Source organism: Empidonax traillii, unplaced genomic scaffold (assembly GCF_003031625.1).
Source record: "Empidonax traillii isolate 1590-97213 ecotype Southwest subspecies unplaced genomic scaffold, ASM303162v1 scaffold255:size705445, whole genome shotgun sequence".
Lineage (NCBI taxonomy): Eukaryota > Metazoa > Chordata > Aves > Passeriformes > Tyrannidae > Empidonax > Empidonax traillii.
In genome coordinates this window covers 5,070-32,103 of record NW_020955448.1, presented here as the reverse complement: position 1 = coordinate 32,103, position 27,034 = coordinate 5,070, and the positions used below count along the sequence as shown (strand labels likewise).

The 27,034-nt window shown below is 50.5% G+C and overlaps 1 protein-coding gene across 1 annotated transcript in view; it reads left to right on the top strand.

The window, feature by feature from the left end:
- The window catches only part of FRAS1 (Fraser extracellular matrix complex subunit 1), a 94,800-nt gene that overhangs the window by 63,641 nt on the left and 4,125 nt on the right, over positions 1-27,034 (top strand). The window contains exons 30-68 of the mRNA XM_027889196.1: positions 859-1,037; positions 2,450-2,566; positions 4,147-4,261; positions 4,467-4,604; positions 4,782-4,814; positions 5,492-5,623; positions 5,983-6,108; positions 6,517-6,764; positions 7,816-7,964; positions 8,395-8,557; positions 9,249-9,384; positions 9,683-9,879; positions 10,080-10,233; positions 10,593-10,856; positions 10,964-11,152; positions 11,555-11,674; positions 11,995-12,174; positions 14,052-14,176; positions 14,732-14,872; positions 15,487-15,717; positions 15,817-15,930; positions 16,942-17,092; positions 17,542-17,701; positions 17,933-18,095; positions 18,238-18,484; positions 18,602-18,946; positions 19,154-19,314; positions 19,496-19,643; positions 19,740-19,945; positions 20,416-20,572; positions 21,166-21,366; positions 22,236-22,423; positions 22,607-22,882; positions 23,054-23,286; positions 23,621-23,781; positions 24,458-24,672; positions 25,686-25,836; positions 26,344-26,451; positions 26,618-26,777. Coding sequence (XP_027744997.1) covers positions 859-1,037; positions 2,450-2,566; positions 4,147-4,261; positions 4,467-4,604; positions 4,782-4,814; positions 5,492-5,623; positions 5,983-6,108; positions 6,517-6,764; positions 7,816-7,964; positions 8,395-8,557; positions 9,249-9,384; positions 9,683-9,879; positions 10,080-10,233; positions 10,593-10,856; positions 10,964-11,152; positions 11,555-11,674; positions 11,995-12,174; positions 14,052-14,176; positions 14,732-14,872; positions 15,487-15,717; positions 15,817-15,930; positions 16,942-17,092; positions 17,542-17,701; positions 17,933-18,095; positions 18,238-18,484; positions 18,602-18,946; positions 19,154-19,314; positions 19,496-19,643; positions 19,740-19,945; positions 20,416-20,572; positions 21,166-21,366; positions 22,236-22,423; positions 22,607-22,882; positions 23,054-23,286; positions 23,621-23,781; positions 24,458-24,672; positions 25,686-25,836; positions 26,344-26,451; positions 26,618-26,777 — 6,682 coding nt within the window. The remainder of the gene's footprint in view (positions 1-858; positions 1,038-2,449; positions 2,567-4,146; positions 4,262-4,466; positions 4,605-4,781; positions 4,815-5,491; positions 5,624-5,982; positions 6,109-6,516; positions 6,765-7,815; positions 7,965-8,394; positions 8,558-9,248; positions 9,385-9,682; positions 9,880-10,079; positions 10,234-10,592; positions 10,857-10,963; positions 11,153-11,554; positions 11,675-11,994; positions 12,175-14,051; positions 14,177-14,731; positions 14,873-15,486; positions 15,718-15,816; positions 15,931-16,941; positions 17,093-17,541; positions 17,702-17,932; positions 18,096-18,237; positions 18,485-18,601; positions 18,947-19,153; positions 19,315-19,495; positions 19,644-19,739; positions 19,946-20,415; positions 20,573-21,165; positions 21,367-22,235; positions 22,424-22,606; positions 22,883-23,053; positions 23,287-23,620; positions 23,782-24,457; positions 24,673-25,685; positions 25,837-26,343; positions 26,452-26,617; positions 26,778-27,034) is intronic.

The window sequence follows — 27,034 nt, the reverse complement described above, 5'->3', positions numbered from 1 at the left end:
TTTTTAATAAGCATTTACATAAAAACAGGAATTTTTTCCCCCGAGGAGCTTGTCTCCTGCTGCCTAACCCTAACTAAAATTTATAATCCTGTGTTTGTATCACCGTAATTATCTCTGCTGTGATTAATTGCAGGAACACAAACGGGTTTATAGCTGCAGGTGAGGAATAAGCAGCAAAAATCAATGATTTTCAAAATTTTATCTAAAATACTGTTTCACAGAAAGGGAGGGAAAAAATTAACAGAGAGAAATGTGGAAAATGGGTCCTGAATCCAAGAGAGCTTATCTGCCTAACTTAGTGTGTGACTGATGAAGAAGATGTTCATACCTGTAGAAAACATATAATTTGATTTTTAGATTTTTAGGGGAACTCCCATGAGCAAACGCATAAGATTTGGAATGTAATTAGGGCACCGATAAGGCAATATTAGCACAGAGTTGGATGATCAATTAGAAGTGTGATATTTCAGCCTGCTGAGTTATTTCCTTGTTGCTCCAACAGTTCGAGGGTGGTTTAAGGAAATGGGATGGATATTTTGCACAGTGGAATGATTAATGATCAATCAGCAGGATTATCAATCTGTTTAACAGAAGTAATTAACAAAATGCTAATTCTGATGTGAACCTCGTGAAGTTCAAAGAGGCCAAGTGCAGTTGGAGATTTCTGTTCAGAAGAATCCATTGGGTGCACTTTTTGGCATAATAAGTTCCCAAAAGAGCTGGAAGAGAGCTGATCTTGAAGAGATGAGCGTGCTGCACTCTGCCCCCGAGGCTGTGCCCTGGAAGGGAAGGTGGAGAGCCTGCTGCAGGGCATCTGTCCCTGCTGGTGTTCTCACAAGTGCCCTTTGCTGTTGCCAGGGGAAGTGGTGCTCCTGGGCCCGATGCTGGCAGACGGCCCCGCGGACTCGTGGCAGCTTTTGCCTGATGGAAGAGCAGCCTCCCCCACGACCTCTTTCACCCAGCAGGACATCAGCGATGGCATTGTGTGGTACAGGCACTCCGGAGCTGAAGTAGAGAGCGACTCCTTCCAGTTCCAGGTACTCCTCATCAAATTAGTTCCTGAAGGGAGTTGATGTAAATTAGTGGCAATTCTCTGAGACTGCTCCTCTTGCCGCTCCCTGTATCCTGTGATCCCGGGTTTTAAAAATGGCACAGGTATGCGTGTCAGTAAACACTTGGGTTTGCACACAGACTGATGTGCCTGTAGGTAAACGTTGGGTGCCTGAAGATGACGTGCATCCCATATCCCTGATGTTTGGATGCCCCATTTGCGGCTCAAGACAGGAGGTTTGACCCCTTGATGCTGCCTGGCAAATACATCACGCTCTCATAAAACCTGCAGTGTTTCCACCAAGTGTTCCAAGTGCCTTTTTAAAAAGGGTTTTGCAAGCCCCAAAGCCACGCAACCCTCATGCTGCCTCCCCCTAAGCTAATAATTTAATTTTGGCTAGCAAGTCCTTCATCTTGCAAACAGATAAAAAGGTAGAACTCCCCAGCAGCTGGAAAACTAAAATAAATCCCACCTCCCTGCAGGTTTAACAGCCGTAAAATTCCTCAGACAGGTCCTTGCTGTTTGCTGGGAAGGTTTAACAGCCTCCCCTAACGCTAAGCCCACGCCAACACTTGCACTCGGTGTTTGTTACATCTGGTTTACAAGGCAGAAGCAATTACTGTAGCACCGAAGAGGCAATTAAGGTAATTTCTAAAGTAATTAACATAAGTGATAATGAGGAATTTGTGAGCGTCAGTGTTGAACAAGCTAATCTTTAGCTTAATTGCTGCGTTCCTCTTATAGACCATGCATTTTGCATGAGTTGGATGTTTGGGTTTAGTATCTCGGAGCAGGAGCAGTGATTGTATGGAGAGCTAAGAAAGGGAGCTGGGATTGCTGGGATCGCATCTGGACACCGTGGCACACCTGTCCAAGCCTTGAGCCCTGGCTTGGGCGGTCTGAGAAAGGGCCAGCACGTTGTTTTCGTCAGTATTGTTACAGAGCACGTGCAGCAGATGGCTAAAATCATGTCATTCATTACATGTCTTCGCTGCAGACCTGCAGTTATGAGTTAGATACCCTTGCCTTCATTTTTGGTGTTACAGCGGTGTATGGAAAATATTTATGGGTCTGTGAAACACAACCTGCCGTGGAAGCTGTTGGAATCACAGGGAGCCCCTGCCAAGGCAGTGCCACTATTAAGAGACCAGTTATTTTCACTTTTGTCAGCACAATCTCATTTTGAGGGGAGGAGGAAGGTTTAAAAAGCCACTATTTTTGCTGTTTCTGGGATGAAAGGCTCAGGAAATCTATGGCAGGGACTGGTGGGAAGCGGGAAAGGGAAAGGTGTCTCTTTGCCTTCCCAGACCGGGAGACAAGGAGAGGGAAAGTATGAAGTGCAGTAGAACTGCAGGAGTGTTTTGTCAGGTATCCATTCACATGGTCTTTCCCTCCCAGGTGTCCAGCTCTGCCAGTCCACAAACCACCTTGGAAAGCCACGTGTTCAATGTTGCTGTTCTGCCCCAGACACCCAGAGCACCTCAGCTTTCCCTGGGCTCCTCCTTGCACATGGCTGTAAGTGATGCACCACACAGCTGGAGTAGGAATGGGCAAACAGGACAGGTTAGGAGGGAAAATGGTGGGGAGGGTGGAGAAAATACCCGTGGAAAGTTGAAAAACTCGGTATTGAAAGTGATGAGTGTCTCGACTGTGTTGATGGAAAAGGCGATCTTGAAGTTTAAAGTTGGGCTCAGGCTTTGGGGCAAGCCTTGTCCGTGTGGCCCCATCACATGAGGGTGAAGTCCAGCTTTCCCTTCTTCTCCTGCTGTCTCTTGAATGCCAGGCAGGACCAGGAAAGGCCAAAGGAGGTGGTGGGAGAGGGGTGAGGGAAAAGTCCCTGGCACAATGACCTTGGCAAGGTTTAAAATAGCGGTGACCTTCCCCATAGTAATAAAACACGCTCAGACTGCTACTTGGAGCAATGTATCTTCCTGCTCCCGACTTTCTGTTGTCATTATTGACGGAATTGATGGGAGAGATGTCTGGCAGAGCCACGAGGAGCTGGGTTTTATAGCTAATTACACACCACAAAATTCAATAGGGCCATAAAATACACTTTACCTCGCCACCTGCAGGTCCTGCCTTTGGGAGAGACAAATAGGCCTTGGAGGCAACTGGGAAGCATCCATAACCTTAAATCCTTCCATCATAAAATTGCACTTCCTTGCCTCAATGTGATGGAGTTCTGTTCATTTGTCTTCAGACTCCTTCAGAATTAGACTTCCAATATGTGAGGTCTTCCCATCCCTCTAGTCTGGTCTTTGACTTGTCCTGCAGGGAAAGGTCAGAAAAAGTTTGGTGACTCTTTGGTGGCTAAACTGGACATAACATAGATACTGTTTTTTCTTAAAGTTACCTGTTCCCCCCCTATGGGTAAAAGGATTCTATTCCTGTCCCTGAACCTTTCATGTTCCAAAGCGGATTAATTAATTGCCCGTATCCTTAATTTAGCTCATTTTCTCCCTGTTTTGCTCAGGATTATGAAATGAGCTGGATACTTTTCATACGCACTGAGCTGTTTAATTCAGCGACTTCTTGGAGCTGTTAATTCTGCAGGATTAAGGTTCATGAACACATGCAAATTGATTACTTTTGGGCACCTAAGTCTTTTCATGCAGCACCCTAATTCCTGCAACGCCCTGCCTGCCTTTGGCATAATAATCCTGTTATGGAAGGATCAGAGCAGTTTTAGACAGGTTTAAAACAAAGGGGGAAAAGCTCCTCTCTATTCCAGTGAAAAGACTGAGTAATTTTTAGGATTACTCTTAAAAGAAAATCAAGTCCAGCCACATCAGACTATACCAGAAGACTATGTAGGCAATGACTTACATCTTTGTCCAGGGAGGTTTTGATCAAACTAGGTTTTCCTTTCTCTCTTTTTAGTTGCTCTAGGTCAGAAGAGAAACCTGTCCACTCGTGAGTGTGGAGGTTGTGCATCTGCAGGGGACAAGGTGTCAGCTTTAGGTTTAAGAACTGGGCCTTTACATTCATAGATTGTCTTTTATTTAACTTTAACAGTTCTCTTTCAATGCATTTTTGGGTGAGCCTTCCCTTGTCTCTGGCCTTGATGCTCTTGGTCTGATGTGTTTGTTGAGGTGCTGGAGGACCGTGTGACAGTGATTGAGCCCCATCACCTCTCCTTTGTAGACCCGGAGGTTCCCAGTGAGAAAATCCTGTTCAACGTGACTGTCCCTCTCCTTCCTGGCCAAGGCAAGTGAACCTGTTCAGAACACGGCAGTAAACCATGTTTCCTGGGCACAGCACATTTTTCCCTCGAGTATCATCCTGTGGAGGCACCTGCTGATCTGTTCAGCCTCCTTCCTTGGCTTCCAAACACCTCCTTCCTTAACCCCAGTTGCACCCAGTGGAATCAGGTGGATTCCTCCTGTTCACACTGGTGTCTCTGCCTCCGTAGGTATCGTGGAGCACAGGGACAGGCCTCTGTCCCCCGTCAGGTATTTCACCCAGGCAGATATAAACCATGGCAAGATCGCCTATCGCCCGCCCACCGCAGCTCCTCACCTCAGGGAGATCATCGCCTTCTCCTTCGCAGGTGAGGGTCCCCGTGTTCCTTGTAGGGCCTTACCGGCATGCTGCAGGGAGCTGGACTGCTGCTCTTCCTCCCTGGGGAGGAGAGACCCCTGTCTGGCTGAATGTCAGCACCTGCTCTCTCCAAAAGTCTCTTTCTGTCCTGACCACGGTGACTCTGTGCTTGTGTTTGTCCCGTCAGGTCTCCCAGAGTCCGTGAACTTCCGATTCACAGGTACGTGAACCGCTTGTTCCTTCCTGGCCAAAGCAGTTTTTATCCATCTGCCCTTCCCATTGCCTGCTGCTCCTTGGCATTTCATCTGCTGCAGGCACACCTATGGGTGCTCAGTAGGAATTTCTGGAAAAACACGTGCTTGGGGAATATTAATTCATCTGAGTCACAGCAGTGTTTTATAGAAGCTGAGCTGCAGCTTTAGTGGAGACATATTTTTCCAGTGGTTTTCTGGAATCCATCCTAAAAGCCTGATTCATTCCTGTTTCCCCCCAGTGTGAACAAGGAGTTTTATGCTGTTGTGTTTTTTTAATACAGCGTAGAGACACTTCTCTGCAAGTAAATTGCCACAGTAAACTACTTGCTTGTTTAACACACCCCTCCCTTTCCGTGTGCTTTCTGGCATGTTCTGACTCAGGAGCACACCTGATAGGTCTGTGGGAGGCGGGATGTAAACACACAGAGTTTCAGAAGTTTTAGAGGAGTTGAGTTAGGGGCAAAGATAAATGCTCTTGTCAGGTGGGAACTGTGTGTCCATAGACAAAGGTGTGGCTTGGAAAGGTGGGAGAGAAGTCAGCGACGTCGGGTGGTGGTTTTGTACAGAAAGGTGAATTTCCCGTGTGAGAGTCCCTGCAAACCCATCCCTAAAACGCTCAGCCCTGGTTTCTGTCTGTGTGCAGTGTCCGATGGAGAACACACAACCCCAGAGATGGTGTTTGTCATTCACCTGCTCTCTGCAGAGCAGCAGCCTCCGGTCTTCCAGATCGCGGCGCCGTTCCTGGAGGTCAGCCAGGGGGGCAGAGCCGCCATTGGTGAGTGTGGGGCCGGGTTGTTTGGGATGAGCCGCTGCTGCTCGGTTCAGGAGGTTCTCTGGGGGTTTGCTCTATGAACATCTGCACATCTCTCCCCTAAGCCGAGGGTTTGCACAGGGGTCACTTGTGAGCCACAGTAGCAAAAAGTCCTCTGATCTGGGCATCGTCAGGGGACTAATTATTTCCATGAAACCAGCAACTCTTGGCCTAGGGCAGCTCCAGAATTATTTTACTTGTCGTGTACTGACTGAATTACACGGGTTTTGGCTCCAATCGCAATAACACATCACAAACCCTGAGGGATATTCCCAGCGTAGCGTCTGAGGAAGCTGAAGCCACGCTCTCTTTCCCCGGCACAGGGATCCAGTTGGCTGTGAGCGACACGGATACAGCTCCCGAGGGTCTTTTCTTTGAGCTGGTGAAGCCTCCCCATCATGGCCTTGTGCTCAAGTACAGTGCAGGAGTGCAGGAGCTCATGAGAGCAGGTGAGCTGAGTAGGAGTTTGCCTCAGTGCAAGTGTGTGCCTGTCCACGTGGCTGGTTTAGTTGACCAGGAGTAGAGTCAGATGCCCCTGGCAGATATGGATGCATCCATAAGGAAGCCTTATTTAGCTATGAGCTCAGAAATCAGATGGGAAGGAAAGGAGGATCGGTGCCCTCCCTGAGAATGTGGAGGAGTCACTGTGTCTGTGGAACTGGGAAGTTTACAGCTTTTCCTCTGCCCTGCCAGCTCCTTAATGAATGTCCTCATAACTCACAGCCCTGTAAGGATGGGATTAAATGCCAGTTTAGCACTTGATTAAGTCTTCTGCTAAATTGGGGCCTTAGGTCGTTCGGATTGGATTCCTGCTCTGAGCAGAGTCTTCCTGACTTGTGCTGTTTGCTTTTGGGAAGGCGACACCTTCACCTACGAGGACGTCACTCGGAACGCTCTGCAGTACGTGCACGACGGCTCAGCAGCAGCAGAGGACAGCATGGAAATCTCTGTCACCGACGGCGTCACCACTGTCAGCACGGTGCTGAGGGTGGAAGTGTCCCTGCTGGATACCGACGGCCCGCAGCTGGTGCCGGGCTGCTTGCTGGCCCTCGCCGTGGCCAGTAAAGGCTCCGTCACTCTCTCTCGGCTGCACCTCGCTTACACTGTAAGTTTTTATCTCCTCCTGAGCCCAGGGAATGCTGCCAGTTTCCCTTCCCTTGTCCCCTACAGCCCCTTCACCGCACAGCTCCCTGCTGTCAGCGTGGATTCTGCGTAGAGAGCCCGAGTCTTCACTGCTGCCAAAAGGGGGATAACAGACTCTTTCATCCCACAGGGATTTAAGGCTATCCCCGTTTGACTGTAACAGAGGTGAACTGCTATGCTGAACATGAGAACAGAGTTAATCCCAGACTTTTCTATCAAACAGACTTGCTAATAAAGCACATGGATTTGCAAAGTGTTAATCCTTAGAGAATTTCAACCCCCTCACCCATCTTCCAAAATTGCCTGGTTCTTTCTCTGGGCAGATTTGAAGGGGGAACGATTAGGCAGGCCAAGATGCTGCACTGCTTGGTGGCTTGAGTTGGTCCCAGGGGTTGTGTGCTGTACAAGAGTTATCCCACTGGTGACATTCCCAGGAAAGGTGCTTTACTCCTTGCAGATGATTTGGCAGCCAGTGCATTAACAGTGGGGTTTGGGTCTGAGATGGCAGTGCAGGTGTGAGGCTGGAGAGATCTGAGGTGGTGGCTGTCAGAGAGATGACTGGGGATGCTTTTTCCAAGGGATCCCTCTGGGTAAAAGTCTGGGGTCTGTCCTGTTCTCCTCTTAAAAGAGGAAGGCTGAGAGTTGTTCAGGTTTCATCTCAGTAAGAGAACAGTTAGGGAAAAGAGGATTTCATTCCTGACCCATATGGTGATTTCTGCTCGGGTCTCGTTTTTCAGCCAACCAGCAAAAATTCTTTTCAGGATAGATGACATCTGAGTTGTGATATCATAGAGGTGGTTGCACTTAATGTAGTTGAAAAGAGGCAAAATCAGCTTTTATTTTAGCATGAAGTACTCTCAAAATGAAAATACCAGGTTTATGTCATCCGTGGATCTGACCCAGCTATGCAGATGCAGTTCCCTATAAAACACTTATTCCTCTTTCCATTTTTAGTGGGGGAAAACAATGGCTAATTTTGCCTGTTTTGGTTTGGTTTGTTCCTTCGTGTTCAGGACAACAATTCTCCCGACTCGGAGATAAGAATCCAGCTGATCTCTCTGCCTGCATATGGAACCCTCTTACGGATGTCAGGCTCCCACGATGAAGAACTTTCCAAGGTTTATAATTTCACCATGGAGGACATCAACAGCCAGAGGATCAGGTAGCAAAGAGCTATTCTCCTTCAAGCCATAAAAGCTCCATGGGTTTTCCCCAGGGATCTCTGGGCTATGTTACATTAGTGCAATGTTTCAAAGGTATTTTTTCCTTTCTTGTCTCCTCTGGGATTATGGACAAGAGCATTTTCTGTGTGCAGAATTAGGTATTTCTGCGTGTCTGAAATGCCAGTGGTTAGTGTAGCTTCAAATTAGGGGGATTTTTTTTGTGTCTCTGATGTCATGGTGACCCTTTAGGTAGGCAACACCTAAACCAGTGATTTAAAAGAATACAGGGAATGAACATGAGGGAGGGTTGGGAACTGAGATACCACCTCTCCTGCAGGAGGTGTGTGCTCACCTCTGACTGCTGGGACAGGGTGTAGTTTCCTGACTGTCAGTGGGACTCTCTAACCTGGGCTGTGTTTGATTCCACAGCTACTCCACCACGTTTGAGACCAGCAATCAGCCCGTCACGGACATCTTCCACTTCGCTGTTCTTGATGCTGACAACAACCGACTGGACAGGCAGATGTTCACCATCACTATCACACCTGCCCACACCCTGCCATCTCTCATTGCTTTTGCTGACCACATCACTGTAAGTGGCTGCCCTGGGTACTGGAAACAGGGAGAAAAATGGCTTAGAAGTGAGGAATTGGACAGTTTTCCTGGACCAGGGGGGAAATCACTGAAAAAATCGGGTTCTGCACATGCAGTGCTATGAGTGCAAAGGGTTAACAAGTCACTTGGAGGCCAGGGTAGGCTGACAGTCCACCTGCATCTCTGAACCTCCTCCGCTTACACTCAGGAGCTGGTTCTGCCTGGGGCGTCCTGTTGATATCAGTGGAACAAGTTGGACTTATCCCTGTCCAATATTTCATCCCTTATTTCACCAGCCTGTGTGTAAGGTCAGAAAACACCTGGTGCTTTGGACTGACAGCACTTCACACAAAGCATATCGATGCCTTTTGAAACCACCTCCCTCCTTTCCAGCTTTGCATTCCCCCTCCCTTGCCTTCAAAAGGTTCTCCTCAGCCAGAAATGCGTTTTCCTGCCTTCCAAGAGGTCAGAGTGACTGCCAGTTCCCTTCCTCCCCTGATAAAGCCCTCACAGGCTCCTCTTGGGGGCCAGGCAGGCTTTGTTCTTCCCATCCCACCCCACCTCCCAGCTGATTTCCTGCCTAACACATCTAGGGGAGGATGGGACGGCGCTCCAGAACCCGGGCAAGCCTTTTCCTCGGAGGCAGCCTTGTCCAGTAAGGATTTGTGTTGTGTGCTGTTGCTTTCCAGGTGGATGAGGGGGGCAGGATCCCACTGCTGGCTGGTCACCACTTAACTGCTGGTTATGATACTGCTGCCAAGGAAGACCTGAGGGTCACGGTGGTCACTCTGCCTATGTACGGCTACATCCAAAACACCAAGACAGGTAAACTGCTTGGCTCTCTCCCCTTCCTGCTGGCTGCTTTGTAGTCCCAACAGGATCATACCTGTCGTATCCCGTGGATGGGATCACCTGTGCCACACCTAAAACTGCAGCTTCCCGAAGGCAGCTTCCACTCTAATGCAGCAGAGTTTGCTCTCCTCAAAGATGTGGAAATCCATGTTGTAGGAAGTAACATCTATCCTTCTGCAGCCTTTACCATGTGCCATTCTTCTCCTAATCCTGATGCTTTTATGTTTAGTTTATCAGAACACCCCTTCACTAGTGATTTTCTGGTTTGCAGGTGAGAGTTTTGGCCCACAGAGCGAGTCTGCTGGGACCACAGACGCATCCTTTTCCCTTCAAGATGTTCTGGAGAACAGCATTTACTACTTCCAGAGTGTCCATGAAAGCATTGAGCCCACGAGTGATGTTTTCAGCTTTTATGTGAGCGATGGCTTCAGCCAGTCTGAGGTGCAGAGCATCAACATCACAATCCAGGTACACCCGTGCTCCCTGGCTGCCAGAGCCCTCTCCTTTCACACAGACACTTTGCAAGTGCAAACTTTACTACACTTGGGCTAGATTTGGACAGACTGGTGATGTCAGCACCAGTGCTGTTATTTGGGAACTTATATTTCATTCAGGTGGGCCTTTTCTCTCTGTTCATTTCCCTTTTTTGGCTGTGTGTCTTTGTGCAGAGACAGAATGATGAGCCCCCCAAGATGGTGCTGAAGCCTGTCCGAGTGCAGGGGAGTTCAAGAGTGGTTGTCACCAATGCCTCCCTCAACCTGCAGGACTTGGACACCCAGAACAGTGAGCTGGTCATCGTGGTGAGCAAAAGTCCTGAGCATGGTAAGTCCTGACAAGCTGAGAGGGCGAGGGAGTCTTTTTGCGTCAGTGTGTTCCTACCTGCGTGTGTAACAGCCCCCAGTGTGAGAGAGGAGCCTGGCGTGTTGGTTAAAGCACATTTGGACCAGCAGCCGTGGGATTGTGCTTCAGAACAGTCCTGTTTGAGAGTTGTCCCTCATTCTTTGTGGGAGGAGAAAAGGGGGCTTCATGCATTTCCCTGGGAAGTTCCCTATGTGTTCCCCCCTTTCCTGTAGTCAGGTGGCATTGCCATGCAGTGGCAAAGCCAGGCAGGGTGTCAGTGAAGGCTCGTGTCCCCAGCAGGCTGACTTATCCCCATCATTTCATCCATCTGTTTTTGCCAGGTCACCTCCGCAGGAGACAGAGCACGGCGGAGCCCCCGGAGCGTGGGCATGTGCTGTCCAGGGGCTCTTCCTTCACCTACCAGGACATTCTGGATGAGCTGATCGTTTATACCCGGAGCGGTGCAGCAGCACACACAGACGAGTTTGGCTTCTCCGTCACGGATGGGCTCTACACACAGGCGGGGAAGCTGGAGTTCTCCCTGGAGCTGCCCAAGAAGCAGCCACCCACATTAGCTGTCAACAGGGACCTGCAGCTCCCAGCTGGTATGAGGAGAATGGCATTGCTTGGTAGTGCTGGATCTAGTCCAGTCTAAACCAGTCGCTTTGCTGGGCTGGCTGAAGCTGACTGTGCACTTCTCTCCCCGGTGCAGGCTCTGCAGCTCCTCTCACAGCTCAGCACTTGAAAGCAGCAGCTGGTTATTCAGGGGACTCGCCACTTAGATTTGTCCTGAGGAGTGATCCCAGCAGGGGCCATCTGCAGCTGAGCAAGACTGATAACCCAATCCAGATCTCCGCCAAAGGACCCGTCAAAAGTTTCACCCAGGCTGATATAAACCAAGGTGAGAGTGCTGGATTTTAGATAGGCAGTGCAAATATATGTGGCTGGTTTAGGTAGTCCTGCAAGGAGCGGGGAGTTGAACCTTTATGGGTCCTCTCCAACTTGAGATAGCCCGTGATTCTGAGATCCTTACTGAGAGGGGGAGGATGACCTGAAGCAGGGAAGGCAGAGGGAAAGAAGTTTAGTAAGGTTGTTAGAGCAGAGCAGAAAAACGTGTCATTAAGCAAATGTTAAAAAGTCTCTCTCAGCAGGGAAAAAGAATCAAGAGGGAAAGTAATGAAACCCAAATCCAGGAGCTCTGTCAAGGCCAAAGTCCCTCAGCTGATGGTGCCTGCTTCCAAACTACGAATGAAATGATGCAGCCTGTAACAAACCACCTCTTTTCTCCTGTTCCTCTCTCCAGGGCAAGTGGTTTACAGCCACAAGAAAGGGGATCCCGGCGGAAATTTCCCCTTCACCTTTGACGTGATCGATGCAGACGGCAACGAACTGACGGACCAGGTTTTCCATATCCGGGTGTTAGGTAAAAGACAGTGCTGAAGTTATGTTCTCTTTGCTGCAGAGCCCACGACTTCACAGGTTCCCATCCCACGTGGATGGCAAGTGAAGATGTAGTTCTTGAGGTGGAGTTTTGATGCGCTGTCAGTTCAAAGGCCTTTGAAGTGAGGGACTTGGGGAGAGTTTGAGGGTGTAAGGATTAGTTCTCTGACTTCTGACAAACTCACTGAACAGGCAGAAAAATTCCCCTTAATATCTTCATGCAGTTTAGATTGTCTTTGAGACATTCTAGTGTTACCATCCCCTCAATTCCTCCTAACTCACCTTTGTATTTAACCCTTCCAGAGGACAGATTTCCCCCCTCCATCATCACTAACAAAGGGCTGGTGTTGGACGAGAACTCAGCAAAGACAATCACAACCCTCCAGCTCTCGGCCACTGACCAGGACAGTGAACCCACCCAGCTCCTGTACAAGGTCACTCGGCAGCCACAGCTGGGGCACCTGGAGCACGTGGCCTCCCCAGGTGAGCAGGGAAGTGTTTTACTCCGTCGGGTCTTTGGAACAGCGAGACTTTTGACCCCTAAAGATTCACTGCAGGAAAAATGTGCTTGGAGGCTGCAGCACGGAGTTCAGTTTCCAGTTAGGAATCATGTGGTCATTAGCCCAGAGAGTTGGAGAATAAGGTGAGTGGAGGCAAGGCAGCCTGAGAATCACAGGTGAGGGTTTATTCAGCCTCTGGGAGAATGTATGCCCCTATTGCTGCTTCTGCGTGACAGGAAAGCTTTCAGCCTTTGCTGCGAATAGCACAGTGCCCCAAAGAATCCACCCCTTAATGTCCATGGAAACAGAACCCACCTTGGGGAACAGACAACTTGTTTTCCGTTCTGTCACCCTCTTGGCCAGTATGTTCCTTGATCCCTAAAAACCAGCCTCTTTCCCTAGCTGTGCCTTGGAGAGAGGAAGGGAACTATCCACGGAGTTAGTTTAAAAGGAAGCTCCGTTGGGGTGTGATGGATATGCTGGATAATGAATTCTGGTCCTTCAGAGAGGGGGATTGCTCAATCCTGTGGAACTCCTGCAAATGTGATCTGAATTTTAGAGCTGCCTTCTGTGCCTGCTGACAGTGTGAGTGTGCTGCCCCTCTCTGATGAATCAATCTAAATCTCTGCTGTCATTTAATATGCTCTTCTGATTTAATTATACTCATCTAAGATTATATTTCTTTTTAGCATTAGATTTCTCATTAACATGAGATTAAAGTGGAACTATCTGCTGCGTGTGTTTTCAAGATACAGGCAGTCCCTGTACAGCTAAGTTTTAATGTGTGGTTTGCCTCATCCTCTCACGTTGAAAGGGCAGGAATAATGAATGAAAGTTATAATAAGCAAACCCCCTGCTGAGAGTAAATGAAAAACTTGCAGTATTTTTGTCTGAACTGCAAACTAAACAGTGAATCTTGTACTTTGGAGACCTGGGTTAAGGATTTTATTCCTCCTGTTATTTAAAATGTGATGATTCTGATTTCTGTGCTTTTTCCTGTCTGTGATGGACTGAGAAAGACAGAGGGTCACAGACTGGGGAGGAATTGTTCTCGTGATTTAAATGACCTAAACCTAAAGGAGAGAGTACTGGAGTGTTCAAAAGAGAACCCAAACCCTTAAAGCTCATGAGCTCTGAGGAAATCTTGGCTGATCATGATGGTTTGGCTCATTTATTTGTACCGGATCCTGGTATCTTTTGTCGTGTGGCCTATACTTGTCAGTAGCCATTTCGGGTGATGGATTGGTGGCAAACTTTTTGTCGGGGTGTTTGTTGTTGTTAACAGCAGTAAAACTGTCAAACCCAGCAGTGACAGTTAAAAAGCTCAAGTGCTTTTTAAAATGCTTGTCATGTCCCTCTCTGTGGCTGTGTCACACCTAATGGCCTGTAAAGATGTCACTATAAATCACTGTTGCAAATGGGCCTTAGTCTTTCTAGAGGCAGGGGTACAAGGAAGGGCAGAGAGAGCAGAGGCTTGGAAGGCATTTTGGAAAACTGCTGGGAGGCCAGGAGACCTTTGGGTCATAGTCAGCGTTGCCATGGTTGGGTTAGTCCTGCCCAGCGGTGACAGTCCAAGCGTTACATGAACCATTTTTCTCCCAGCTTCTCTCCCCCTCAGCCCCCAGAGGCCCATCCCCAGCAGGGTGTCCTGACAGTGGGAGGTGCCTTCATAAGTCTGGGAAAAAACCTGAACTTGATTTTGCAAAGGAGTTTTGAGGAAGTTCTGTGCCAGCTAAAACCCTGGCTCAGATGAGGTTCACGGGACAGATCAGATATGTCCAGCTGCCTATAGTTTTGTCTTGTTTTTTCCCCTGTCTTGTTCTTTCTATTATATGTTTTTCCCTATTATTCTTTTTCCAGGGATGAGAATTAATTCCTTCAGCCAGGCAGACTTGGCCTCTCGCAGCATCCAGTACATCCACACCAGTGACATGGAAAAGCACATGGATGCCTTCACCTTTTCTGTGTCTGATGGGATGAATGAGGTGAGTCCCAGCGTGGTTTTGCCCAAGTAAGAACAGAGAGGGCCGCTCTTACTTCTGCTTTGAGAATTCCTCCATCCCACAGGGAAAGAAGCGAGCCCTGTGCAGGGAACAGGGAGCCACCTGCGCTGCGGCCTCCCGAGACTGGTTTACCAAGATCTGAGTGTCTGGTTTTCAGCTGCTTGCCAATTGTTCCTGGAGCTCAGCTTTGATCCGGTGCACTGACGACGTAGTGACGACAGTCAGACCCTTGGGAAATGTCTCCTTCCTACTTTCAGAAAAAGAGGAAAATCATAGCTGCACATAGAGGGAGAGGGGCAAAGTAGAGTGAGAGAGGGAGGGAAAGTGGATGCCCATAAATACCACAGAAAGAGGGAGAACTAATTAGTGGGGAGGGATAGAAAAGGTCACGTTCACATGATCTGGGCTTAGAAACTCAGATGTACTCACTAGACAGGGCTGAAATAAGTGACCCAAACTGGGGATCACTGGTCTTGCAGTGGAGTTGTACTCTTGGAGGGCTGAATTCATCACAAGAGCTTTCTCCTTTTATTCCAGGTGAGCCAGACATTTGACATCACCATAAACCCCGTGGATGACTCCTTACCCATAGTGCAAAGCCTCGGGATGACAGTTCAGGAAGGAGTGAGAAAAACCATCACCGAGTTTGAGCTTAAAGCAACAGATGCTGACACAGAGGTAAGGCAGGAGTCCCCCGTGCCTCCTCCCTCCCCTCTCCTGCTGCACATCTGGGCTGTCAGGAAAATGGGCTTGTGTTTGAAGACTTAGGCCTGGCCTTGACACTGAGTTTATGCCCAGCATAGATGCCAATGACATTTCCTCTTCCACCTCCTGGGTCTGGCTGAAGGGCTGGCTCTACTTCACTGCTGCTTCCCTGCAGTAAGAGCTCTCCTGGCTGCCTGTTAGTGCCCTGAGCCAAAATCCTGCCCTAAGGGGTTTTGCTGCTTCTGCACCGGCAGAAGTGGCAAGGGACACGTTGCCTGGAATGGCTGCGGGATGGGGGGGCTGCTCTTGCGTTCACAGAGCCGTCACAGGGCTGGGAGCCGTCTCAGACCAGCCAAACCAGTAGTTTGGTGTGATGATTTGTAGAGAACCACCTCGGGAGAGGGATGAAGAACAGGGCAGGGCTCAGGGGGAACCCGTTTGGTGTGTGGGGCTGCATTAGGCCTGGCTGGGGACACTGCGCTAGGGAAGCTGTCTGGGCAGGGAGCCCCTCTCCCGGCTGGAAGGACACGCCTGTCCTGGTGCTGAGGCCACATCCCGAGCTTTGCCTCTCCGTGTCCTCGGCGCAGGTGGAGTCGGTCACGTTCACAGTGGTGCAGCCGCCCCGGCACGGGCTGATCGAGCGCAGCAGCACCAGCGGGCAGCGCCACCAGCAGGCCACCACCTTCACCATGGGGGACATCTACCAGAACCGCATCAGCTACAGCCACGACGGCAGCAACTCCCTCAGGGACCGCTTCACCTTCACCGTGTCCGACGGCACCAACCCCTTCTTCCTGGTGGAGGACGGGGGGAAGAAGGTAAGGGCGGGAGATGGGGTGTGAGGGAGACCTCGATCCGCCTGGGTGGATGAGGTGCTGACTCCCAGAGTAACGTCTGTCTCACTGAACTTCTGTCAGGTCGTGACAGCAGCACCGCAGCACTTCCAAGTGGACATTCTCCCTGTGGATGACGGGACACCCAAGGTGGTCACCAACCTGGGTTTGCAGTGGCTGGAGCACAGGGATGGCAAGGTAACCGCCTGTCTGAGCTCAGCTTGGATTGTTTCTTAGGCTGTTTTGGGGGAAGGAGCTTCGCAGGTAAACGTCCTGATCCCTCAGCAGTCTTATTTTTGTGATAGAGAAAATCCCTCCACCCCAGCGTATATTTTCAGCTTTGCTGATGGTGGAGAAGTCTTGATGATGTTCTGCAGCAGCCATGGCAGAGATACATGGCTTTCCAAGGATATGGTGTAGGGATTTCTTGCTGTGGCGTGCCTTTGTTTTGCTGAAGTCCAAACAAAACCCCAGGAAACTGTCTCTCTCGGCTTGTTTCTGAGGACCCAGCATGAACTGCAAAGAAACACTTTGGTTCTTCCTAAGGAAAAAGGTTGGAAGACACTGCAGTAAGAAATTGTATTAAGAAGTGGCTATCTCAGCTCAAATTCCTGAGTTAAGGAAAAGCACTCCTGTGCAGCCTCGGGCAGTTCAGTTCTCTCTCCTGCTGTTAAAGGCATTTTCTTTTAGAAGAGAAAGCAAAATGTGGTGTAACCGAGTCAGATCCACGTGAGGACATTTGAAAGAGGCCCTAGTGAAGGCTCCCCAGAGCAGCTTGAACTGTCCTGAGCAAGTTCTTCAACTTGAGGCTGTTTGCAAATGCTTTTGGCAAAGCCAGGCCTCACCTGAGCATCGGCACAGTTCACGGAGCAGAGGTTTTCAGGTGAAACCAAAAGCTTTGTCCTAGCTTTTAGCCCCAGCTACACAGGGCTGGGCAACTGCTTCTGGATCTGCTTTTCTTTGAGGCACACATTGATTTTTTTTATTAAACACGCCAGATGTGAGGCAAAATCTGAATTCTTCCTGCACTGTCAAATGCCTTGTGGGGTATCTGTCTGTTCACACTGCTCCCTGCTTTCACATCCTTAGATTTGCCCTCACGGAGAACAGTTTGACAGAGGGATGGTTAGGATTTTTGTGTGAACAGTCAAGCAGGCTTGTACTGCTGGAGCTCCAGAGTTTTACTCCCTTGGTTTGGCTTTAATCCAGGCAACCAACCTCATCACTAAGAAGGAATTACTGGTGACAGATCCTGACACAGATGACAAACAGCTGATCTACGAGATAACAGCTGGTCCCAGAAATGGTCATGTGGAGCACAAGCTGAAGCCAGGGACAGCTGTGACCACCTTCACACAGGGTATGGAGCTGGGCTGTGTCCTGCTGCTTTTTTCCTTCATTATGTTAAGGAAAAAGAAAAGGTGGGAAGGGAGAAGACAAGGGGCAAATCTCCAAAGTGTGTAGAAGATAAGCGTTGGGCTTTCCTCTCAGTTGCAGAAATCTTGCGATTTCTTAAAAGATGCCAACCTGTGTCCTGTAGCACACCCAGGTTCTCCAGACTTGTTAGAGCTGGAGATTTGACTTGGGACAGTAAAGAAGAGTTGTAGATCCTCACAAGGTCTGGTAGATGTGTAGCCAGCAGTGCAGAGCAATGTGTGGAAAGTTCACTCTCGCAGGGCTGAGGGGCCCTCCAACAGGAAGGGACGTGAGGGGGTAACTGCCTCCTGTGGAGACCCCCGATCCTTGCGGTGATTTATAAAACTGCCGTTGGATTTCTGTGCTGGCTCACTGGATGTCTCCTCCTGGCAGAGGAGGTGAACCAGGGCCTCATTTGGTACGTGATGCATGAGGAGAAGGCTCAGGAGACCTCGGACAGCTTTCAGTTCCTAGTGAAGGACAGCAAACCCAACGTGGTCAGTGGCAATGTCTTCCACATTCAGTGGTCTCTCCTCAGCTTTACACACACCAGGTAAGTGTGATTGGGCCCTGCAATGTGGGAATGAAATTCTGTCCATGAGGAGAGGGGCCTGCTGGGCTAAAGCACGGAGCGGCTGCCCTCTGCCCAAGTCCCTGGTTATTAGTGTCCCTCGGATTTTCCATGGAGGCCACGCTCACCCTGAGTCCGTGGTGCTCAGTATCACATAAGCACACAGGGTTTGCTGCTCAGCCTGTTATTTGTATCTGCTTGGTCCCTTTGCAGCTACAAGGTCAGAGAGAGCTCCGGCTCCGTGAGCGTCACCGTGAGGCGGGTGGGGAACCTCAACCAGTACGCCATTGTCCTGTGCCGCACCGAGCAGGGAACAGCCACCGGCGGCTCCGGATCACAGCCGGGACAGCAGGACTACGTGGAGTATGCGGGGCAGGTAGGCCGGGGACACCGGGAAGGGGACGGTCTGACCATACCTGCCCTCAGGCCTGGAGCAAAGAACTGATGAAAAGTGATAAAAACACCGAGGACGTTGCAGACCCCAGTCCAAGGAGAGCAGCCGGCTTCCTGCCTTCCAGGTCCAGTTTGAGGAGCGGGAGGACACCAAGGCCTGCACCGTCGTTATCAATGACGATGACATCTTTGAGGGCACGGAGAGCTTTTCTGTGGAGCTCAGCATGCCGGCCTATGCTCTGCTGGGGAATGTCACCCGGGCCACCGTCACCATCGCCGACCCCGAGGACGAGCCCACGCTGCAGTTCGACAGGAGGACATTCCACGTCAGCGAGAGCACTGGGTTCCTCTCAGCTCCTGTTGAGAGGAAAGGTGGGTCGAGCCAGGAGGGAGCCCCACGGGAGGGACAGTGGCAGAGGGCAGAGTTCTCCACGAAATAGAAGAAAAGTATTTCCATAGAATTATGAGGTTTTTTCTGCTGCTTCCTAGGGGATACCAGCAGCACCGTGTCTGCCATCTGCTACACCGTCCCCAAGTCCGCCACGGGAAGCAGCCTTTATATGCTGGAATCCGGCTCTGACTTCAAGTCCCGGGGGATGGCGGATGAGAACCGGATCGTTTTTGGGCCGGGTGTGACCGTGGTGACCTGTGACGTGATGCTGATCGATGACAGTGAATACGAAGAGGAAGAGGAGTTCGAGATCGTACTGGCCGATGCCTCAGACAACGCCCGTGTCGGCAGCCGGGCTTCAGCCACCGTCTTCATCACTGGTCCCAACGATGCCTCCACGGTGTTCCTGGGCAACGCCACCTTCACCGTCAGCGAGGCTGCAGGTGAATGGTAGCGGGGGCTTCCACAGAAACACACCTGTCCGAGATATGCAGAGGGGTTCTGTGATTCCTTCTGCCCCTGTGAGGAGGGCCGGGAGCAGGAGCAGTAGTGAAAGGAGAAGGGGGTGCTAAAGGGAAAGGAGTGGTTTTATGGTGTGTACCTGGCTGCTTTCTCACCTTGTTCTCTCTTGCGTGCAATTGGTGATGCAGGAAACATTGAGATTCCAGTCCTCCGCCAGGGACCTGATCTCTCAACCCCCACCTCTGTGTGGTGTGCCACTCGGACATCAGACCCTCCATCTGCCAGCCCGGGAGTTGATTATGTCCCCAGCTCCAGGAAAATAGAGTTCAGGCCAGGCAAGACCGAAGAGGTGAGGAGCCGCTTGGACTCCTGATGAGTCTGCTCTGTCTGATGACGCTTCTGCAGTCTTTCTGTGCATATCTGCCATGATATGCCTGACATAATGGCTTTACATTAGACCTCCAAATATGAGTGCTGGGAAGGATGAAATCTTTGCACCCCTAACAGCAGGACTTCTGCCTTCCTCCCAGTTCTGCCCCCTGACAATCCTGGACGACGCACAGTACCCAGTGATAGAAGGGCTGGAGACATTTGTTGTTTATCTCAGCTCACCCCACGGAGCCGAGCTGGCAAAGCCGTTCCAAGCCATCGTGGCCATCAGTGACATCTTCCAAGATGGTAAGTTACTCCTGGCATCTCCATCTGGTCCATCCCAGCCTCTTGGCTCTCTGTGGAGCTTCAGCACTGCCTGGCTCTTTTTATGACCCGCTGCAGTGCCCAGCATGCAGTTCATCAAGGACACCTACACGGTGAAGGAAAAGCAGGGGACTCTGCACATTCCCATATTCCGCACCGGGGACCTGAGCTATGAGTCCTCTGTCAGGTGCTACACCCGGAGCCAGACAGCGCAGGTCATGGAGGATTTCATGGAGAGGAGGAACGCGGAGGAGTCTCGCATCACTTTCTTGAAAGGGGAGAAGGTGAGCTTGGCCCAAGAACCTGGCTTGGGGGGGGAATAAAACAGACGTGGCTTGGAGAGGCTCAGATCTCCTCTTCGACTCTGCATCGCCAGAGGGAGCTGACAGAGGCTGTCCAAACTGGTCTCATAGATGACACAAATTCTTGTCCTGGCAATATGACCTGACAGTGAAGGGGTTGTTTGTTTCGTGATTAAACTGGTTAAGTCATAAAATGCAAATCCTGTGTGTTAAAAGGGTTGTTGTAGCAGAGAGCTGTGGGCTTGTGGAAGGAGGGGCCTTCACTGCTGTGTCTCATCATGTGACAGTGGGGTTTGTCCACACTGAAGCAACATCCCTGAAAATAAAAGTGTTTCTTCCAGATGGACAGCACTCAGACATGAAACCCTGGATAGGGAAGTACAGCCTGGCCTTTGCATGGCTTCATTGGATTTATCAGTATTTGCTGTTTTCTCTTCTTTACTTGGCCTTAGGTGAAGAACTGCAGTGTTTATGTCAGTGACGATTCTGCCTTTGAACCAGAAGAGCAGTTCCAGGTTTATCTCGGCAGCCCCCTTGGAAACCATTGGAGCGGAGCTAGGATTGGGAAGGTGGACATGACAACCATAACTGTCACCAATGATGAAGATGGTAAGGGAAGATGCTCAGCAAGGATGTTGTTGTGGTTCTGAGGGAGTCAGCACAGTCCCAGCAACAGTTCTGGGTTCAGTTTGGCAAACATGTATGCCTTTGGCGCCAGTCACAGCTCTGTGTGCAGGTCAGTGGTGTGCACTGGGCTGGGCTGAAGGGAGGGGTGAATAACAGTCCCTGAACCCACTGTTTGTCCTGTTTCCCATTCCCCTGCAGTTCCATGGGGAGTTGCTGTGCTTCCCCTGCACAGCGTCATAGCCTGGAGAGATCTGTGCAGAAAAAGGGGGTGGCAGGCTCCTCTGCTGTGACTGCAGCACCAGCACACGGCATGGATTGGAGGGCCTGTGGTTCAGCGGGAGGCGGGGACAGGAGAATAATTTGCCATCCACTGTAGCTCAATACACTTGTTGGATTTTGCCCTAAATCACACTCAACCCATTTTGACCCCCACTTTGAGGAGCCCCTTGCTCTGAGGGTGTGTAGATGAGTCTAAAAGGAGCTGAGCTTCTCTCACCGCAGGTGCTGAGTGTCCTCCACCTGGGATCAGTCAGGTGTGCAAACCTGGGGCTTTTTCTCCACTGCTCTTCCTTCAGCCCCCACCATCGAGTTCGAAGAAGCCGCGTACCAAGTGCGGGAGCCGCCGGGCCCGGAGGGTGTAGCCGTGCTGAACATCAGGGTGGTCCGGAGAGGGGACCAGAACAGGACCTCCAAAGTGCGCTGCAGCACCCGGGACGGCTCCGCCCAGGCCGGCGTGGATTACTATCCCAAGAGTCGAATGCTCAAGTTCAGCCCAGGTAAAGGGTCCTGGGAGGGAGGGCGAGAGGTGGGTGCGTGACCAGGGACATTTTGTGCACATCAGAACGTTCAGGAGCTTTGGAAAATGCCAGTTGTCGCGTGAGGTTTACGGCACAACACCAGTATAACTTCTCCCAGTGACTGTAAGAAGGTAGAATATGTCCTTAGGTTTTGGGTGTTAAATTTGATTTGGGGTTTGCTCTTGGGCTCGGCACAGTCTTTGTGGGAAGAAAGACCTGTCCAGCTCTTCAGTGTGTTACAGGTGGGGTGCAAAATTTTTCCCCTTTCCTCACACTAGATGTGTCCTTTTCCCCTTCCTCTTCTGGCTGCTGTAATATTGTTATACAAAATAGCTGACGTGTTTAATGGAGGGTGACCAGACCAGAGGAGGAAGCACTGGCACCTGGCAGGCGAGGGTAAAGTCATCCTCAGAGGGTGTAAGTGTCAACACAGAGTTGTTAGGAACAGGTCAGAGCATGTTGCTGGACCAAGAAGCCTTCACCAAACAGCTCTGCGCACTACTGGTGTGAGAGAGAGCAGGGGTGGGAATGTGCTTTGCATCCTAGATTTTTAGTCCAGACAGCTACAAGACAGCCATTATTAATCCTCAGATGGCATCTGCTAGTAAATCTATCGATTGGATCAGTTGTCATAGCTGGAGTTTTATGTCTAGAGCAGACTCCTGTGGAGTCAAGGCTAAAGTATTAGCAGCAATGAGTGGCAATAAAATTTATAATACATATTTTATCATAATGTCTCCACAGCCACAGCCTGGAGCAGCAGCTTTGCAGGGTTCTCACAAGAACTTCAGAGCAGTCTCTGATGATGAATCAAGTTTTCTCTGTTTTTCTTGCATTCCCTCACCCAGGTGTGAGCCACATCGTCTTTAAGGTGGAGATCATGTCCAATGAAGACCGGGAATGGCACGAGTCCTTTTCTGTGGTGCTGGGCCCAGATGATCCGGTGGAAGCAGTTCTTGGAGACACCAGCACTGCAACAGTGACTATTTTGGATCAGGAGGCAGCAGGGAGCCTGATTCTCCCAGCACCTCCAGTGGTGAGTCGCTTGTTGCAGCAGATGTGATTTAGAGCCCTTCAAGTACAGACTGAAATGAAATGAAATGGAATAAATTAAATCGAATTAAATGAAGAGCTGCAGTGACGGGGTGGAAGGGAAGGACGGCTTTTTCCATCCCCTCCATCAGCCCCAGGTGAGTGCTGCCATCTTGCATCCCTGCAGGTTGTCACCCTGGCTGACTACGACCGGGTGGAAGAAGTGACCAAGGAGGGTGCTAAGAAATCCCCTTCCCCGGGTTACCCCCTCATCTGTGTCACCCCCTGTGACCCTCACTTCCCCAAGTACACCGTCATGAGGGAGCGCTGCGGCGAGGCCGGGATCAACCAGTCTTCGATACAGTTCAGCTGGGAAGTGGCAGCTCCCACGGATGGGAACGGAGCCAGGTCGCCTTTCGAGACCATCACTGACAACACCCCCTTCACCAGTGTGAACCACAAGGTACCGGCACGGCGGAGCGGCGGGAGCGTGGAGATGAAAGCATACAGTCTCCTCGGGTGTGGGACTTGGTGTGCTGCTTCTTTGGGGATTTCTTTTTGTTTGTTTTTTTAGCACTGTTATTCCCTGAGCCTGCTGAAAGCACCACTTGTTTCTCCCTCCTCGCTCCCCCAGGTGCTGGACAGCATTTACTTCAGCAGGCGGTTCCACGTGCGCTGTGTGGCCAAGGCTGTGGACAAGGCTGGCCACGTGGGGACCCCCCTGAGGAGCAACGTGGTGATCATAGGCACAGACAGTGCCATTTGTCACACTCCTGTGGTGGCAGGGACGGCCAGAGGGTTCCAGGCACAGTCATTCGTTGCCACGCTCAAGTACCTGGATGTCAAGCACAAGGAGCATCCCAACAGGTATGAGCCTGGAGAAGTGAGGGCTGCAGGCCTTCACCAGCACCCCCGGGGTTACAGAGGTGCCTGGGATCACGAGGACAATGTGTGTGTGTGAAACCACATCCCTTCTGCAGCGTGGAGTGCTCAGGGTAGTACTCCCACTCTCCCTTCCCCTCAGGAATTGGGAGCTAGTGGAATGCTTAAGGAGCAGATGTGTAGCTGAAACTAAACATCAGGCTCACGTGACTGAAACTAAACATCAGGGCTGTGCTGCTGTGGGTTGTGGGGGATGCATGAGGCTCCTGTGCCTGCCAGGGCTGCTCTCTTCTGCTGTCTCATGTGCTGCTTGTTCCAGGATCCACATCTCGGTGCAGATCCCCCACCAGGATGGGATGCTGCCCCTCATCTCCACCCTCCCGCTGCACAACCTGCATTTCCTTCTCTCCGAGTCCATCTACAGGCACCAGCACGTCTGCTCCAACCTGGTCACTGTCAGAGACCTCAGAGGCATCTCAGGTAACCTTGAACTTTGCTTCTTGAATGTAGAAACCAGGAAAGAAATGCAGAGGAGGTGGCTTTGTCTTCCTCTGGGCTCTCCTGACATCATGTAAATAATAATTAATCTTCTTGTACTAACAGCGGTGACCAGAGCTGCCCCCTTGGAGATGAGATTCCATGTGTGGGAATGTTTAAACATTGCTCTGTTTGAGGAGATTGTGATTTTCTGCTTTTCAAATCTCTCTTGTGATATCCACATGGTTAGAGAGGGAGCTGCGGGGTTGGATCGCTGTGTCTGCATCACTGAGGTCTCCCACAAGGCACCAAGAAGCAGCAAAATAAATTCACTGCTGGAAAAAAACAGGCAGATTGTGTGTCTGACACTCCAGGGAATGAGATCCATGCTTGTTCCGTGGTGGGCAGTGGGTTGTACTTCATTCTGATAATTCCATACTCAAGCTGTTCCTCATATCTTAAAGGTTAACTTCAACTTGAATGAATAGGTCCATAAGTTGGATTTTTAGGATTCTTACCCTGTTCCTATAACATTTTTCCCCTGTGAAGACCTGTGTGTATTCAGTTTGACCTCCAGGATAGCCAAGGGAGAGGAGCTCCCATGATTCAAGAGTGCAAATGAGACCTCAGGCTCTTTAAAATGCGGAGGGATCAGTGTCCTGATGTCTCTCCATCCCAGAGGCAGGGTTCCTGGACGAAGTGACCCACGACAGCTTCATCCTGGGCCCGGGCTATGACCGCCCTTACCAGCTGGACCCCGCGGTGAGGGAGCCCAAGACGATCCAGCTCTACCAGCACCTCAACCTCAAGAGCTGCATTTGGACCTTTGATGCTTATTACGACATGACTGAACTAATTGATGTCTGCGGAGGCTCAGTCACCGCTGACTTCCAGGTGGGAGGCCACATCCAAAGCTGTTCCACGTAACCCAGATCCTCCTCTGTTGTTAGATTTTGTGCTCAAGCAGTAGTTGCTGCTCTGTACAACCAGATCGTGGCTTTTCCCTCCTTTCACCTGGGAAAGAAAAGTGCTGTGTGCATTTAATTAATTTCTTTTCCTTAGGTTAACCTAGGTTTTATTCTCTTAATCTTCAGAGCATCAGCAAAATATTTTTTTTTTTTTAATAGAAAGCTGTACTGGAAATACAAAACATCCCCAACTGGGCTCTAGTCTTTTACAATTTTGACCGTGTTCTCACCCGATAGAAATGAGCAAAGGACAGAGCAGAGACGGATCAGTGTATGATCCACAGCAGAGTGAGGTCATGGGATTTTTTAAACTCGTTTCTTAATTAGCAGACTGGCAGAGCAAAAGCCAGAAACGCTCTATAAATTAATAGCTTTCACTATTCAATGTGTCTCACTGCCCTCTCATGGCTGGATTATCCATATACATCCCACTCCAGTGAGGATCTCATCATCCTTAGGCTCTTGCATTAAATTCCCAGTCAGAATGTTATGGCCAGCATAATCCCTTTTAATTCCTGCCAGCCTGGAATACTTTGTTAACTTTCCTTTTATAGCTCCAATTATTTGCACAAATCCAGAGAAGCTACTTGGCCTGAACAACTGCCCGGTGGAGCCTGGCACCAGCCAGGCTGGAATGTCTCCCTGAACTCTCTGGGGCTTGCAGAGTGCAGCTGCACTCTGCAGATAACAATTGGAGACCTGGGGGAGGCCTGAGCAAGCAGAATTGCTGAATTTTAATTCACAGCCTTGGAAACTGGGGGGGTTTGAGGTGAGATTGTCCCCACAGCTCCTTTGTCCCACGGCACCAACGAGCCTTAGCCCTGACCCTGATTTGAACACAGGTTTGTCTGAAGTACCTACAATAAGGTGAAGAACATTCAGTCACCTCTGCCTTCATTTGGAAGGTGCATAATGCCCTTTTTCGGGTTTTTTTGCCAGGTGCGGGACTCTGCTCAGTCCTTCCTGACAGTCCACGTCCCTCTCTATGTGTCCTATATCTACGTGACGGCACCGAGAGGTTGGGCTTCCCTGGAGCATCACACAGAGATGGAGTTCTCCTTCTTCTACGACACTGTTCTCTGGAGGACAGGTAAGCCCGAGGCAGTCCGAGGGCTGCAGGAGTATTGGCTCCTCCTTGGTTTGTCCTTTTCCTTAGTTTCTGCACTGCCACTGAGGGAAAGGGTGTGCAGGCTGAGTCCAGGCAGGCCTGCCCCTGTGCCAGCTTAGCCATGTTCCCCCAGCCCCTCTGCTCATGGGCGCAGTTGGCACTGCAGGAAAAGACACCTCTCTTCATCAGAGCCCTGTGGGATGTTTGGAGTGATTTCTTGGACACTTTTCAGGGGTACTTATGTGGCGGCTGCAGTCACGCTCCACTGGCTCTCACAGATGGGGGGAACTCAGAATACTTACTTTCTTTATGCCCGGGGGAGACTTAGGCGGCACATGGATAATGGAGGAAGTCTATAGCTGGCTCACTGGAGGATGATCCCAATTAAACTATGCCTTCTGGAGCCCTCCCAAACGCTTCTGGGGCTTGCAGAGCCCACCCGTGGAGTGGCTGTGCTGTGTGTGCTCCCCAGTGCCTCTGTCCCTGCAGGGATCCAGACGGACAGCGTGCTCTCGGCCCGGCTGCAGATCATCAGGATCTATATCCGCGAGGATGGCCGGCTGGTTATCGAGTTCAAGACACAGGCCAAGTTCAGAGGTGAGAGCAGTGACCCTGACAGAGGCGAAAACCAGTAAAATCAGTGAAAACACAGGCAGCAGAATGAGTCCCCCTTTGCACCAGGAGCCCCTCTGTGCTGAGGTGCATGGCATGGGGCCTCTCCGTGCTCTGCCTTACCTGTCACCTCCCTGTCCTCCCCCTCCAGGGCTTTTTGTCATGGAGCATCACAGCCTGCCAGATGTCAGGTCTTTTTTAATGACTCCAGAGCACCTGGGAGGGATCGAATTTGACCTGCAGCTGCTGTGGAGCGCTCAGACTTTTGACTCCCCCTACCAGCTCTGGAGAGCAACCAGCTCTTACAACAGGTGAGAGTTCTGGCTTCAGTGCCCTTCAGAAGCTTCCCACAGCACCATGTTCTCCCCGGTGCCCTTCCAGCAGCCACAGCGATAGGAATGCTCAGGAGCCGGCCTTGGTCAGGGGCTCAGAGCTGGAGCACGCAAGGAGCTGCTGGAAATCCTCTGCTGAGGGAAAAATCAGCTCAGCTCCTTATAAAGTTATTTTTCCAGCAGTGAAGCCATTGGCAGCTAGATTCCAGAGGTGGCCGTGTGTTTCAGAGGGTCAC